This window comes from Propithecus coquereli, unplaced genomic scaffold (assembly GCF_000956105.1).
Source record: "Propithecus coquereli isolate 6110/MARCELLA unplaced genomic scaffold, Pcoq_1.0 Scaffold1, whole genome shotgun sequence".
Lineage (NCBI taxonomy): Eukaryota > Metazoa > Chordata > Mammalia > Primates > Indriidae > Propithecus > Propithecus coquereli.
This window is the reverse complement of record NW_012133857.1, coordinates 5,304,504-5,321,974: the sequence shown is the minus strand read 5'-3', so window position 1 is coordinate 5,321,974 and position 17,471 is coordinate 5,304,504. Positions and strand designations below refer to the sequence as shown.

The following is a 17,471-nucleotide window of genomic DNA, read 5'->3' as shown; positions in this document are numbered from 1 at the left end:
TGTTCCTGGGTCTCATCTTGTCTGTGGAAGCCACAGTCTGTCTCCTCTTTAAGTTCTCAACCTCCCCACAGTCTGCTGCTGCTTCCTGCCCAGAGCCGTTACCATCTCCTTCCTAAAACCTTTCTGCTCACTCAGGCCTCACTGCTGCCAAGCCTTGGTCAGGCACAACACCACCCCTTAGCCTGCGTGTTTGTCCATCCTGCTACCTACTGCCTGGAGAGCGGGCTCCCCAAGAGCTGGTATCTGGGTGCAAGTTTGGGGCACTTTGTAAGGATCTGGGGTGGGCCTGACATATGCTGTTCTTTATACGGATTGTTGAAGGAATGACATTCGATTGTGTGCAAAGGAGAGTATTCATTTTTTACTTTTTTTAAAATAGTATATTTTGTATAATATAAAGGATATTAGCAAGGCAGCCTACTCAAAATGATGAATAATCAACAAACTGTTCGCATATTACTTTATTACAGATGTATGTGTATATATGTTTGTGTTTTAAATGTATATAATTTCACATTAAACCCTCTTGTTTTTGGGGGGGAGCTCAGCTACAAGCCATTCATTGTGTCCAAATGGGTCCTCTGTTTTGTTTTCTATATCATAAAACTCTGTGATTGAGAAGACAGTGGTAATTTATAAATGTACTCCTTCCCCCAACTCCCTGGCCAATATTTGTGTGATGATGTTGGACTTCATAGTAATGTAGCTGGATTCTGGTATACAGGATTCTTTGGGGGCTGAAGAAAGGCAGGCTTTTGAGGATTTTTTTTTTTTTTTGGCGGTATATCACAACTTTATGTTGTTCTTAGGTTGAACACTGTGTATTATGGAAAAGGATGAATGGCGGACACTAGTCTTGTGCTAAAACTTGTATTTGATCTTTGTTGTAATCCACAAATAACAGTTTTGTTTGAACACAGTCACAAAACTTAGAAATTGTTAAAATTTGACATAATTTAACCTCTCATTCAAATATTCTTCCTGTGTGTTCTTTCCTGGGAATAATTTGGGTTTAACATCAAAGGATGTTAGAGCAGAAAAGGGCCTTGGAGGTTGCTTAGCTTGAGTCCTCAGCAGATCCCCTCCCACGGGGCCTCCATCTCTGCACCCGTGAGCTGCCGTGTTTCCTCCGCTGCTGCTGCCTGCTGGGCGGAGCTCCCAGCTGGGCACCTGGATGAGGCGGCTGATGCAAAAACGATGCAGCTGGGAACTCTCAGGTGCTGTAGGGGAACGGCTCTCTGTCAGATGTATGGTTTTAAACAACGTGTTTCCAGCTACCTGAGGTTTTACCTCTTTTTCTGCCTTTAATGTGCCTGGCGTCAATGACTTGGATGCCGTGGCTCAGAGTCATTGCTGTGAACATATTTCTGCCTGGGGGAGTCCCCAGCCTGGGTGTAGCAGAGCCTACGTCGTCGAGTGGAACTTCAGAGTATGTTGAAATGAAACTGTATTAATTTTGATACATAGATTATTTCTTGTGCCTCCAAAACAGGATGTTACTTTTTTTTTTTTGGTTTGTTTAACTTGTTCCTTATGCCCTGAGAAATAAGATTCTAAGATTACTTAATAACATTGGCTAATAATAAAATCCAGTCCTCTATGAATGGTGTATGGGTGTCCCTGAAGCTCAGGGGCATCTCCTAAAGATCGCTGCACCTTCTCTGCCCATCCCACACACACACAAGCTCGTGACAGCCGTCACCGGTGCTTGGCCATTGTCATGCATGCCAGAAGAATTCTGTGCCAGCAAGTCATCCTGAGGGAACCACATGGCTAGTCATCAGCAGCTCATCAAAATTCACATGCAGAAAGGGCTGTGACACCATCACTCTGTAGTCTCACAGGGGGTGGCCAAGTGAGAGTATCATAGCAAGAAAGCAGTCTCGATGACGTGTGTGCTCTGTGAATTGAGAAACAGCTTGAAGTGCCTGGAGTTGAGAGAGTCAGAGAGGAAGACCACACTTGTCTTTCTGCCCGCTGTCTGTGGGGAATGGCCTGGGTCACACTGGGAAACTACTAGGCAATGCTAGAGTGCAGGGACAGAGCTGCTGCCTCTGGGCGCCTTGCTCTGACCTGTTGGTTAGCAGTTGGAGGCATCTGGTGGCTGGACACACATTAGGTCTGTGGACTCACTGTTAGCAAACAAATGTCAGTTCCAGATTGAGGTGAACAGCTGCCCTTTGATGGGGAGAACTTTGGACCTGCAGACTTGGTGTTGTACCCTGAACTTCGCTTCACTGGACTCAGTTTTCCTTCTTGGGGAAATTCATCTGTTCCTTTTCCCTTCCCATCTTCCCTTCTTCTCCAGCCTTTCTCACTTCCATCCTTCCTCTGTCCTTTCATTCTTAGCACTCATTTTGATTTACGATTTTCTCTTTGACCTGCATGAGGAAAATTTAATCAAGATGGCTTGCCACTTAAGCCCTTAAAGCTAGAAGCTCATTTATTGGGATATAGCAGTTAAAAATATGAAAAGACCCACTTTAGCCCAGGCGACAGAGGGAGACTTTGTCTCAAAGAAAGAAAGAAAAGACCAAAGCCTTCCCTTTCCTTCCTTCCCACTTCCTCATTGCTAAGTTCCAGGGATTTTTCGTGGACTAGTGGGGCTGGTGCTTCAATGCAGAGACAGTGGGTGTGACCAAATAGACACTGCTCAGATGAGTCTTGGGGTGCTCAGCATGTAACCAGGAACCTCCATGGGTGTTTGTCCCAGAATAAATGTTGAAGAGGAGGGTTGGGTTTCACCTTGTGTCTCAAGGACCTTATTGGACTCCCAATCTGGCTTGGCCTAAGAAATTAATTTAAACTCTCCAGAGTTCCCTTCTGGACTTCAGAGATGGGGACTGGACAATATATGGTGACTTTCTCCCTTAGTCAAGTTGGTCAGTCTCCTGACATCTGGAATCTCCTTATTTGTCTTGTTTGTCCAGCACATTTCCTGCTTATGCACAGGGTCTGTGGATTCATTGATCCCTTCTCCCACACCTTTTCCCACTGCAAGACTTCTTCATCGACCCTTCTCATAGTTGTCTGGCATGGGACTTTGGACATATTTATTGACCCACTTTAATACTGCTCAGTTTATGTTTATATCTAGAGTATCTTCTAATTCTGGTTAAGAAAAAAAATGTGAGTAAGGACACAAAAGATTATCTGGGAAGTGAACACTTTCTGGGATCATTTTATCCCATTGCAACCACTGATTCTCCAAGATGGCATAGTTTCTGTCACCGTGTGGCCAAAAATGAGCTTATTGAACGTTCCAAAGTGATTATATAAATATAACTATTATTATCGAAGTAGAGTCTTAGAAAAGGAAAGCTGACTGCCCTGGGTTAAGGAGATTGGAAACAGAAGTGTGATCGTGCATAAAATACCAAGCGCAGCAAATTCCAGGGTGAGTGACAAAGATCCAGGATGCCTTTTGCTGCCAATTTTTAAACCTGCCATATACGTACATGCTTGCAGTTCCCCTGATGCCTGACATGTTACCTGCTCAGAATATTTTATTGGAAAAAGGTGCTACTTGCTTAAAATTTCAACCCTGATTGTAAGATGGCTTTTACCTCTTTAGAGAGAGCTCCCTGCTACAAAAACTGAAAAATTCTATTAGATTCAGTAAATATTTCTTTTGGGGCGTGAGGGTCAGCAGGCATTATGTTGGAGTATTCCCATTTTAATCAGCAGTAGCCTCTTACCACTGCTGTTCAGGGGTAAGAGCTGACCTACCAAAGAAGACGTTAAGGCAACTGATCTTGCAGCTCCAAGGAGCAGTGTTTACAGTGTTACTGGGGTGTGGGCAAAAAAGGGTATCTGTTGTAAAGTTATATCCTTGAGTTGCTTTTTGGCCTTTGGCTAAGATCAAGTGTAAAGTCACACCCTTGACTACACATGCTCTGAAGTGATTTTTAGGTAAAGGCCTGTGAGGAGCAGTGGGAGGTAATGGAAAAGGAAGACTCGCTTTGGAGTTTAAGTCCTAGCCCTACTCCTTATATTCACTTCTTGGAGATTCAGTTTCCTTATCTTTAAAATGACGAGATTACACTAGAAAGAGCTCTAAGATTCTTGTTTCGTTCCAGGTTTTCCAGCTGATTTGGAGCAGGCTAAGGCCTAGAACTGAGCTCAGCCCAGTTTACTTTCTGCTCTAAGGCACCATTCCTTTACACTCTTTAAAACCTTAGCTTTAAATAAACTTCTAACCAGTTCCCACTGACATCTTTTTCCTGCAGGATTTACTAGTACCTGTTTGAAACAGGGACTGTTGAGTATCCACACTTGGTAAACTGCCCTTAGGAAAACTTTGCACATTCCCATGGTAAGAGATAGCTCTAATTGAAAACTGCCTTGTGATCACTGTATGCATTGATCTTTCTTTTCATTTTCACCACGTGTAATACTTTCTTCAGGATGGGACACTTTTTTATATTTTTGAGCAGTTATCTTTTACGGAGAATCCCATTCAAATTGCATTTCATTGAAATGTGTTTCAGAACTTTAGAAGTGTATGTTTCCCGTGCTAAAGCAAATGCTCCATTAGTACTTGACCCGTATTTAGCATGTGAGAGATTTTGTGTATTTTAAAGTAAAAAAAATCTGTATCCATCACTTATTGCAAACATTATTCAAAAGTAAATATATACCGATTGAAAACTTCTTGAGAAAGACCATTTTTATCCTTTTGTAGTTCTGTTTCACACCATTTTATAGAAAATTTTAGGTGCTCAATAACTATTTGTAATTGCTTAATTGAAGGCAGTTTCCAGTCACTGACTAGTTAATTTCTTGAAGGGGACTCTCAGCTGTCTCTCCCTTCTCCAGCTGTATTCACCCAGGCAACTTTGAGCAGAATTACTCTTTCATTAATTTTTCACAGGCCACTGTGTACCAGACACAACACCTAGGCACTGGGACATGATCGTGTGTCCCAGCCCTTTCCCCAAGGAGCTCGGCATTGGCGAGGAAGGGAAGAACCAACAGTTAATGTACACGTGGTAGGTGCGGTGGCGAAAGCAGCACGGGAGGTGACGAAAACAGTGTTCAACACAAGGGCACCCTTCCCTACAGCCCCAGCTTCAAAAAACAACATCTGGCTTGAATTTTTAAAAGTGACATCAATTTGCTAAGACTTTAAGTCATCATTTTATTTGTAGTAGTATTTTTACTTTTGGACAGTGCAGGGATAGGAGGAGAAGGCTGAAGGAGTCGTGTGTCGGGACGCACACTTCTGTTTTCTCATTTGTCCTCTGTACTTCAGGCTGGTCATTAGCTCAGATAGCGTGTTGTGGGGCAGACTGGCCTATCTCTTAACACCCCAGGCAGATACATAAAAGGGGCACAGTCCATCCTTAGGGAGTCTGGTCCTGGCAGCTTCCCTTTGGCCCTGTTGCCAGGGTTCTCCTGCCTGAGCTGCATTGGCTCTGACCCACTGCTCCTGCCTTGAGGCATAGGGCCCTGTCGGGAGCCAAGACGATGGCAGCTTCCTGCTAGAAGCCTAAACAACATGAAAGGGTAGGGCCAGGAAAGTCAAGTGACACAATTAACCTGCCAGAAGGGCATTCACAGCGCACTGCCATTGGGGTTGAGTGAGGACGGGAATTCTAAAGACAAGCTCAGCGTACTGATTGACAAATGGTACCAGTTGATCAAACCCTCCCTCCTGTGCCAGCTGGAATGTGTCGCTGCTCATAACTTGTATTTGCCATGCTAGAGGACCTCTACAGTGTCTGTCAGTCAAATTTAAACATAATTTTAAATTCCCTTCTCGTGTCCTTGATCAGAAAGGTAGAGGGAGACCTTCAAATGATGATGCCCCATGTGAAAGAAGGGACTTAACTCTACACCTCCAGCCTCTTAGAGTGAGAGTGCCATACGTTTTGGCCCAGATGGGAGAAAATCATGCTTCAGAGTTGTCTCTTAGCCTCCCCAGCCCGTCAGAGCCTGCTCAGCCCCCAGAAGCCCTGATCATGTTGGCAGAGGGCACAACTGGCAGAGCAAATGCCCAGTGGCATTTACCCCAGCCCCAACTTCATCATACTCCAGACAGTCCCACTTTGGACCCCTAAATCCTGTCCTTGCTTTCCAGGAAATCTATGTATATATTTGTGAGGTAAATGACTGAATTAAACTAGCCTGTGCCCTCTCAGTTTAATTCAGCTTGTCCCCTTCCTTGTTCCTCAACCCTAGGGGTGAGTATTTGGCTCAATAAGTCATGAGAAGATTTCCAAAATCATGAAGTGATACTTGTCTGGGATTGAGAGCATTGGAGTGACAACATCCTTGCTGGGCCATCCCATGAGTCTTGTAGCTTCCTCTCCTTTTGGAGCTTTAAACCCCACCATGGCTGCTATCACACAAACTGGACTGTGGAGGAATGGTCTTGGGCCTGTTGTAAACTAATGTGGTCCCTTGGCCTGCGGCCTCTTAGATTTAAGTCCCAGGAAGGGAGACAGAGTCTCTGCCACCTTAGAGGAGTCTGGTAGCAGTAGAGGAGGTGAGGCTGGAGGTAGAGACACCTACTAGGAGATTGTTGGTCCTGGCCAAGGATGGCAGTTGCCTGATCTCAAGCAGGCGAGTGGGATGGAGAGCAGAGGATGCCAGGGGGCCTCTGTGGCTGACTGGGTGAGGCAGACAACAGACAGGTGGTGGTCCTGATGATCCCAAGATTTGTGGCTGAGTGGCTGTGCAGGTTGTAGGGCCTTTCATTGAAAGAGGAAACAGAAAAGAAGGAAACATTGAGGGCAAGGGGACGATGAACTCAATTTAGATTCCTTTGAGTTTGAGCTGTCTGCAGAATAGCCTCTTGAAAAATCATCAGGAATATGGAATAGCGCCCTTTCCCCCTCAAACCTATCCATTTCACTTGAATGCTCTGACTCTTTTCTGAGCTTGGGGCTCAGAGCTCTGGGAATCTAGCCAGGTGAAAGAACGTTTGCACAGGAAAGTGAGCGGACACACCCAGCTGCATCCTGAAGCAGCACTCTGGTCTCACTGCACAAGTGTGTGCACAGCAGACTAGCGTTCTTAGCACAACATTGAAATTATTTTTTCTGAAATGTAGTTTAAATGTGTATCGAATGAGATATACCACGTTTCTAAGAGATTATGGATGCTATGTGTACAACACCACTGTGTGCTTTCACTTTTCATTTTCTCTGTGGTTTCTCATCCCTGAGATTAGTTGTGGTCTTTTAATTAGCTGTCTTTTAAATTCTGACCTACACCAAAGGCAAAAGAGAGTAACTGTGGTTCATTGTTACTTTCAATTGTTAAGGGTATCTCCTATCTTGACTATTCAGATCCCTACCACACTTTTTAATCTGGACATCTGAGTCTTTTACTGTCATTTATAGTATCAAATATTAGAATCAAGTATAACGCCCTGTCTACAGTGACACCACTTTGGAAAGGCTGATCATTTTTTAACTGGTGTTTCCTTGCTGTGCCCTTGGTATTTCCGAGCTGTCCTCTTTAAGCACTGAAGCAATTAGTTCTGAGAAGGCTGATTCTTCAGGGTCCAGTGCTCTCCTGTCTTTCATTTGCTGAAGCTGTACGTTTTAATGAAGTTGTTTCATCTATGTTGCCAAACACTAGAATTTTGCTGCTTCAATTCTAATTATCTCTACTGGCAAATGCTATGTTTTATTAGAGCTCTCAAGTGTTCTATTAAATGTCCATACACTATGGTGTTAGGCACATAAACTAGATCAGCTGTGCTTATGGGTTATGGATGAAGGAGTTAAATATTTTCGTCACAATCTTAAAGTGCAGTGGGAATTGCCTTCTGTGGGGTATCAGTGTTGCCCTCTTCTGTGAGCTGTTTCCTCTCACCCATCAGCCAATGCAAACATAAGTGGCCTGAATACTGTGGCTATTAATGGTGGCTCTACTATATAGTTTTATTCTTTTGGGTAATATGCTCACTCTTTCCTTTCTTGTGGTTGCCTAGCATCTACATTGTGCTTCTTGCGTTGTACGTCTTACAGCATAATGATAAACATTAAGGGCACTTATGAAACCAGGAGTTTCCAGTGGTGGTGGCAGAGGTAGGGTACATTTTGGCATGAAAGGAGGAAGGACAAGCACCACCGTAGCAGCCCCAAATCAGTGTTTCTCGGGTTCTTTCCACTCCCTACTCTGGACTCCTTTCAGTTTCTCCCAGATAACCCTGTGGGTCCACAGACGGATTTGGTTAACCTGGAGTATGCTGACTGGCCTGGGTGACCTGGCGCCACCCCCAGCCTGTTTGTGGTCATGAGGCAGTGCTGTGTGGTGATTAGGGGCATGGCTTCTGCCATCCTGCAGGCCAAATCCCAGCTTCACCACTGAAGAGCTTGGTAAGTTACACTTGACCTTGCAAACCTCAGTTCTTATTGATAAAAAGAGGTGAACCGTAGCTCCTTGCATGTTCTGTAAGGATTAAATGAGATAATGTAGGTAAAGTGCTTGGGGTACAGGCCACGGCACATAGTAAGTTTTCAGTACATTATCAGGGCAGCTTAGCCCAGCTCAGGCCCACCTGGCTGCTCTGCTACTGCCTGACAAGGTAGAGCCTCAGGCTGCCTGATGCCTGGGCCCCTGACTCTGTCCCAAAGGCCCTGTTGCAGGTCATCACCTGCTTTTGTCTCCCTGTATGTGTCAGGGCACCAATGGTATAAACCCCTTGCTTTATTAATGAGCCACAGTGATTGAAAAAAAGAAGACATCAGGATTTTACCTAGCCCGCTGTTACTGTCCTTTCAACCTGGGACTCAGGCATAAATTTGGGGGAGTTGGAGGGGCTGTCCCAGAGGAGCATCTAATGATGACACAGTCTTTAATCAGAATTATCTCTCCCCTCCAATTCTGGCCTGTGGTGTTTGAACCAAACTTGTGTCTGCTTTTCCCTTTCCACCAGTCTTCCAGATCTGTCCAAGAAGAACTCTAGCTGCACATTTACTCTCACATTTTCTCTTTTCATATAATCCTCTACACCGTCTTTAAGAAGTAAATGCCATGTTTTTCAATGCATAATTTATTCCCTGCAGGCTAATATGATTGTGAACAAGAACAAATCTTATTAAAGTTGCTAAGAGAAATGAAATAAATTTGATAAAAGTTAATAAAAGTGTGCTTAATTCACATTATACTTTCTCAGCTGCTTTTTGCACGTATTTAGCAATTTTTCTGGGGGGATTATGATCTAGTCCAGAACAGTAGCTGTCTTAGTTCTCCTAGAAAACCACATCATCATCTTGAGCAGGAACAATTTCTCTGTTTTGAGGTCTCCCTCCTTAGCACTATGTAAGAAAGCATATACACCCATAAGAAGAAAGAGCAAGTAAAGATAATTCTGTAATACAATTTTTATAATTTTCATAAAGCCCCTACTTTATACTGAACAAAGTTCACAATCTATGAATAGTTTAAAAACCATCAGGAAAGAAAATAAAGAACAACAGTCTTTTTAATAATGTCTGGAATAGAAAACAGAGCAATTTTCCCCAATCTGGCTACAGGATTATCGGTCTCTTTTTTATTCTGTGCATCAAATATATTTTTTCCCTGAGTACCGATAATTCTGTAATACAATTTTTATAATTTTCATAAAGCCCCTACTTTATACTGAACAAAGTTCACAATCTATGAATAGTTTAAAAACCATCAGGAAAGAAAATAAAGAACAACAGTCTTTTTAATAATGTCTGGAATAGAAAACAGAACAATTTTCCCCAATCTGGCTACAGGATTATCGGTCTCTTTTTTATTCTGTGCATCAAATATATTTTTTCCCTGAGTACCCCTGGTCATAATGTTCATTAGGGAGGTTTGATAATCAGAGTGTACCTTAGCTTTACACTCCTCCGCAAATTGCAGAGGTCTTCATTCTTCAGTGACTCTGGGATCCCCAGGTAGGGACACCCATAACCTGCTTGGCCGGGATTTGATCCTGGGTTCTTAGTGTCCAGAGGTAACAGAGATTTGGAGAGTTGGCTTTTGTCTTAAAGGAAATGCCTATATTAACAAGTGACACTCACTCCCTGAGCACAGGAAAAGCTAAAGTATTGACTTCAGAACAAGCAAAATAATTGCCAAGGGCATCATAGAAAAGGTGCATTTAGTCATAAAAATGTACATCTCAAAGAAACAATGGATTTACCTCTAGTAAGACTGACCTATATTTGCTGACAGATGGGTCTTTCAACAAGGAGCAATATGTGTCACTTTACCAAATGAGACCAAAAATAAAAGATTTATTAGCTTCAGTTTTCTTCACAAGAATAGGTTTTCTATGTATCGTTAGTTACTTTATCATGAATAACATGTAGTGTCTTCTTGGTGCTTATTAATCATCCTTTCCTTCCAACCAACTATAAGAATAATTAGATGAAATTGGTGGCAGACCATCGCTTCCACATTAATCTTCTTAAGCTGGTGTCAATGAGACATTCAAACATTAACATCTACCACAAAAGTGCTCTTAAGCGTGTTTCTGAAGTTTGAAATTTTTAGTTATCAGTATTTGGAAAGCAAACTCTTTGTCTTGTATTAAGCAAAAATATAGATGGTAAAACCCATATGAAATCAAATGTCTCTCATCACTGGGAGGTACAGGTCTGTTGAGAGAGCAGTTTCAGAGCCAGATGTAATATAGGTATTTTTGTAAGCTTTGGAAACCACCTGTCCAGTCGAGAGGTTCCTGGCCAGTCTGCTTCATGTTCTCACTCTGGTACCCAGGCTATTGTGATGCAGGGGGTGTCTTAATGAAGGGAGGAAAGCCCCCTGAACTCACCAAGTGGGATCATGGCTTCACAGGGGAAAGAATTCAAGAGCAGCCAGCTAGCAGCAGAAAGATTATTGAGAAGGAGACAGACAATAGATCTTACTCCACAGACATGGTAGGGGTCCTTTCCTGAGCAGGAGGGGAGACCCTTATGGGACAATGGTAACGCTTTTAAATATTCAGAAACCTCTGTTGGGAAATAAACTTATGTGACCAGCACTGTTTTGTGGTCAAGCTATAAAGGTTAATCATAAACTGCTATCACAGAGAGGTAAGTGCAAACAGTTTATAAGACATCTGCTTAGTAATTCATCCATCCTCAGGTGGTCCTGGGTGGTGACTTGCTGGCAACTTCCTTGTTCAGGGTGGTTAGGGTGTGGTATGGGTCAAAATGGCTACACTTAGGCTCTGTTGACCTTCCTTTTCTGCCTTATCTCTACATTCATTGGAGCCTCTGCTGTCTGGAAGGTCACTGGTCACAGAAGCAGAAGGAAAGATAGGACAATGAAACCCTCACTGCCTCTTAAGGCTTCTGCCCAAATGAGTTTAATTGGCCAAAACAAGGCTCATTTTCATCTCTAGGTACAAGTGGACAGGGAAATGCCATTCTACTCTATACCTAGGAGAGAGAAGTGGGAAATTTGTTAGTCATTTATAATGACTATCTCAAAGCAAAACTGTAGATTGATCAGTAAATGGAAAGCTGATTCCTTGAAAAGTCCAATAGATAGGCAGAGCTTTGGTGAGTCTGATCAATAAGACAGAGTACACTGTGTAAAAGGTGGTTTATTAATAAATAGGGTTCAGAGAGGATTTATGAAGGTATAAAAGAATGCTATCTATGTATGATTTTATTACAGTACATTTGAAAATTTGGACATTGTACATGATTTTCTAGGAAAATGGAAATAATGAAAATCAGGTTAAAGTGTTGTAGATACCTGAATAGAAGATTTTTTTTTTTAAATTTTAAGTTTTATTGGTATGATATTGTGAAGTATATATTAATATTTGGTCTTCACTCCTGTTTCCTGGCATATAACTCCTTAGAAATTCCAAAGTCTCGTCTTTTTGTATGCTGATGAGTTGACTGAAGGCTGGCAGCCACTAGGTAGCTTCTGGATGGGGGTGGTCACCAGAAAGACTAGGCAGGATTAGATCCCTTTCTCTGGGGATGGGATAGAGGCTGTGGGTTAAGTTGATCTTTTAATGAAGCTTTCATAAAAACCCAAAAGGACAGGGTTGATAGCTTTAGGATTGCTGAATAAGTAAGTGGAGGTTCCTGGAGGGTGGCATACCCAGGTAGGGCATGGAAGCTCCCTGCCTCTTCCTCTCAAGAAAAGAAAAATAGCTCAGAGCAGTCTGAGCTGTGTGAAGTATGCAAAATTTAACACGCCCAGAGAGACATGAGTTTGGGACTTTGTTCATGCTCCCCACCACCACTCATGCTCAGGGTCAGTTGTGAAAGGCGTTTTGTTCCTGACAGGCTGCATTACCCAATATCTTCATGTTCCTGGAATTTGTAATACAAAGAACAATATATAGCCAATCAACGGCTTATGTTACTTTAATGTAAATTCTTGGTAAACAACTTAGGAACTGCCTCTTCTTTTCCTTTAAAAACCCACATGTAACTGCTGCTAATTAGAGCTTATACTCGGAGCAATTTGAATCTATGCTCCTGGGTTGTAGTCTTCAACCTTGACCCACATAAACTCTCTATTTATATTATGTTTGCCTCAGTTTTTTCCCCTTAGGTTGACAACCCCATACTTTGCCTTATGTATCTCTTCATCTGTATCCTTTGTAACATCCTTTATAATAAACAGATAAATGTGTTTCCCTGAGTGCTGTGAACCACTCTAGCAGATTAATTGACCTCAAAGAGGGGGTCGTGGGAACCCCAACTTGAAGCTGGTCAATCAGAAGTTCCAGAGACCTGGACTTGCAGCTGCTATCTGAAGTGGGGATAGTCTTTTGAGACTGAGCCCTCACACTATGGGATCTGACGCTATCTCCAGGTAGATAGTGTTGGAATTGAATTGGAGGACACCTGGCTGGTGTCTGCTGAAGAATCAATTGCTTGCTTGGTGTGTGAGGAAAACCCCACCACCACCACTTTTGGTCACAGAGTCCTCTGTGTTGATTGTTGTTGAGTGAGAGAATACAAAAAGCACTTTGAGTTTATGTGCGAATTCTTCCACACAACTGGTAAGAGTGTGCTGAGCCTAGTTACTTTTACGAGTAAGTTCTACCAAGTCTCCCAGAAACAGATACTAGATGCACAATAAATATTCATGAAATAAAATGGATGGAAGAGGCTAGCATGAAATTGATATGAAAATCAGACAAGGATGTCAATCATAGGTCAATATCACTTATAAACATAGATGAAACAACTCTAAAACAACTTAGCTAACAGAACCTAGAAACATATTAGAATAAATGCATCTCCCCTCCTTCAAATCTTTGCTCAGACGTTACCTGCTGAAAGAGCTATGCTTTGCTTGCCGTATTTAACATTGCAGCCTTCCCCCACGGCACTCCCTAAACCACCTCATCCTGTTCTCTGTCATCACCCATAGCATGTATCACCTTGTAACACAGCAGTCCCCAACCTTTTTGGCACCAGGGACCGGTTTCATGGTAGACAATCCACAGACAGGGTGGGGGTGAGTAGGGGAGGTGGAGCTCAGGCGGTGATGTGAGAAATGGGAGCAGCTGTAAATACAGATGAAGCTTTGTTCCCTCTCCCTCTGCTCACCTCCTGCTGTGAGGCCCAGTTCCTAAGCTTCATGGAAGACAGTTTTTCTGTGGATCCAGACAGTGGGGGTGGCAGAGCTCAGGCGGTGATGCATGGCCCGGTTGTTGGGGACCACAGTTGTAACATATCCTGTAATTATTTGTCACATTTATCGTTTATTGTCTTCTCCCCCTGCTACAAGGTAAACACCATAAGGGCAGGTTTTTGGTGTTTTTTTGTTTTGTTTTGTTTTTACCTGTTCACTGATATAAGCCATGTACCTAGATTATTTGGCCTTTAGTAAGTATTTGTTGCAAAAATGAATTAATCCCAAGTGCAACAGAGGGTCCTGAATTGGATCCTGGAACAGAAAAGGACATTAGTGGAAAACTGGTGAAATTTGAATCAAGTCCGTAGCTGAGTTGTTAGTATTGTATCAGCATTAATTTCTTAGTTTTGATAAATGTAACGTGGTTGGTAGGTAAGCTGGGTGAAGGTATAGAAACTCTCTGTGCTATCTTTACAACTTGTCTATAAAGCTGAAATTATTTTAAAAGAAAAGTTTATTGAAATGAATTGATCCAAGGAGTACTAAAAGGCTTCAGCATTTAAAAAGTAAAATAAAATTTCTGTTCAAATGATTCCTTCTTGGTACGTCTTGTCCTGACCACTCAGTGTAAAATCACACCCAGCCACACAGCAGCCTGCTCAACCTCACTTCCCTGCCCTGCTCTTGTCTTTCTTGCAGAGCACTTGCTGCCTTCCAACACTTTGTACAGTTCACTTACTCATTAGGCTGCTGTTTGTTGTCTGTTTCTGTGAGGATGTGGAACTTTGTTCACCAATACACTTCAAGTGCCTAGAGCAGTGCCTGGCACAAAATAGCTATTCATTAGTTATTTGTTTAATGAATAATAAATATGATATAATTTACATTTTTTAGAAAACCCACAGCAAACCATATATTTCTCTGTGAGAGGGAGGGGGCGAGGAAGGGAGGGAGGGAGGGAGGGAAAACGAATAGGAAAATGTCTGGATGAAGCCTACTAGTGGACCTACTTGTTGGTTTTCAGGCTGGGACTAGCTATTAGAGTGGTCAAGAACAGGGCCAGGACTAGAGTGAGGCAAGCCAGACTCCTAGAACCCTCACTCTTAGCGAGTACTTGCATGAACCCGAGAGTGAACACCTCCCTACATTTTTCACCCTGTGTGTCTCCCTCGCCTCATCCTACTCCCAGACCTTAAAGACTTTCTGTTTACTTTTGAATTATATGACATTTCATATTTTCAATGATAATCTGTTTAATTTTTTAAAATTCATAAAAATGAAAAAGGGAACAAAATAAAGGCAAGCTATTTTTTGAGATACTTTTAAAATTACAAAGAAATTATTTGTTTTTTAAAATGAGAAATTAAGACTGCAGAATTACTCATTTTCTGCATTTTCTTTAGGGCCCAAGTTACTCCCTGCTGTGTGATATTAAGTGTTGAGGAAAGTAAAATCTACTCTTTTAGGTCTCAAATGAAGTTTTTTGCACTGAAGCAGTAATACAGTTAGTCAGATCCAACATAACCATAAATGTGCTAGACTACAGTGGGAAAATATCAGTACCAGGATAATCTTGAAACTGCAGAAATATTTCTTTAAGTAGTTTTCTTTTGTGATCTCAAACTCACTTTCAAGCGTGGTCATCTGGGTTCCATATACTCGATCTCTGGTCATGCCTTTTTTGCACACTAAGAGCACAGAGGGCCATGTGTTGCCCCTCAGCTCATGGGCAGGGGATTGCATGACACAGCACTGCTGTCGGAGTGATTTACTCTCTCTCCCAGTTCACTTAATTCACTGATGGGGCGTGCCTTACCACAGAAGGATTTGCTTCATTAAAGTGCAAAAAGGTAATCATTTAACCTTGTGAAAAGAATGAAGGGATGGAGATCATTTGCTCATTTGTCTTTATGATGATGTAATTATATTTCTGTATGGTTATGATGGAAATTATGATCTATTGCAGGAACATCAGGAGAACATTCTGGGTAACACCATGCAAAGTGTGATTGCGTTACTCAACAATCTGGTTACCTGCAAAGATTCAAATATGAAGCTACTTTATGAACAAGGTAAATGCTTCTTAGAGTTGAGTTTTGCTTCTGATTTTGTTAAGGTTTGCCTATTTGTAAATTTGCTCGTCTTATGTAACAGGGACTCTAGAAGTGCTATTTAAAATTGATGAGTCAAAATAGATATTTAAGAATCTATAAATAATAATGATATTACCAGCAAAAATTGCAAGTGGGGTTAGACAGGGATAGTTCCCTAAATTAATTTGTTCTCTTTCATGGCACAAAGTCAATAGGCACTGCTTACAGATGATAAACCAAGAAATAGAACTGTAAGCATATTATTTAGATTGATTGCTACGTCATCTCAGCCTCTTTCCTGTTACTATAACTGAATACCTGACACTGGATAATTTATAACAAAAAGAAATTTATTTCTTACGGCTCTAGAGGCTAGGAAGTCCAAGGTCAAGGGGCCATATCTGGTGAGGGCCTTCTTGCTAGTGGGGACTCTGCAGAGTTCTGAGGTGGTGCAGGGCATCACATGGGGAGGGAGCTGAGCATGCCAGTTCAGGTCTCTCTTCCTCCTCTTATAAACCCACTAATACCCCACCCTCAGGACCTTGTCTAATCCCAATTACCTCCCAAAGGTCCCGCCTCTCAAATACTATAGTCAGATTTCCCACACTCTTACTACCATTACAATGGGGATTAAGTTTCAGCATGATTTTCAGAGGGGACAAACATTCAAACCATAACACTGCCAATGAAAATAAAAACAGATATGACCAAAAGCACCTTGGAAAATGAGACTGGACAGGTTGAGGGTGGCTCGCTTTACATATTATGCATATCTGTACTGTTACAATTTTTAAAATCATGTACAGTCATGTATTAACTACAGGGATATGTTCTGAGAAATGCATAATTAGGCAATTTCGTTGTTACATGAACATCATAGAGTGCACTGACACAAGCCTAGCTGGAATAGCCTACTACACACCTAGGCTATATGGCGTGGCCTATTCCTTCTAGGCTACAAACCTGGACAGCATGTTACTACTGTACTGAATACTGTAGGCAATTGTAACACAAAGGTAAGTATTTGTGTTTCTAACACATCTAAACATACAAAAGATACAGTAAACATAAGGTATAAAAGATAAAAAATGGTATACCTGTATAGGGCACTTAGCATGAATGGAGCTTACAGGACTGGAAGTTGCTTTGAGTCAGCGAGTGAGTGAGAGGTGAGTGAATGCGAAGGTCTAGGACATTACTGTACTCTACTGTAGACTTTGTACATACCATACACTTAAGCTACACTGAATTTATAAAAAATGTTTTTTCTTTCTTCAGTGATAAACTAACCTTAGTTTACTGTAACTTGTTTACCTTATAAACTTTAATTTTCTAAAACCTTTTTGACTGTCTTGTAGTAACACTTAGCTTAAGACACAAACATATTGTACAGCTTTATGTCCTTATCCTATAAGTATTTTTCCATTTGAAATTGTTTTCATTTTTTAAGCTTTTTTGCTACAAACTGAGACACAAACACTCATACTAGCCTAGGCCTACGCCTAAGGATCATTGAGACGTTTACTAGGATTATAATATAGATCTATTATAATCTTATGTGACCACCATCATATATGTGGTATGTTGTTGACCAAAATGTCATCATGTAGTGCGTGACTGTATATGTTCTACTTTTATATTAATAAAATAATAAAAGCTTTCATTGGAATTGTTCACAAAAATAAGACTTGGACAAAATCTGTCACTGAATAAAATTATCAAGTCACTGTTCTGATTTTGCCCTAAGAATTTAGAGTTCTGATTCTATGTGGTCATTATACCTAAATGTTGGTAATATTTTTTCCTCCCTTAGGAAACATGTGTTCA

At 41.7% G+C, this 17,471-nt stretch overlaps 1 protein-coding gene across 1 annotated transcript in view; it reads left to right on the top strand.

Annotated features, from left to right (window-relative positions):
- Window positions 1-17,471, top strand: part of ULK4 (unc-51 like kinase 4) — a 672,597-nt gene that overhangs the window by 371,066 nt on the left and 284,060 nt on the right. The window contains exon 30 of the mRNA XM_012652718.1: window positions 15,518-15,623. Within this exon, the coding sequence (XP_012508172.1) occupies window positions 15,518-15,623 (106 nt within the window). The remainder of the gene's footprint in view (window positions 1-15,517; window positions 15,624-17,471) is intronic.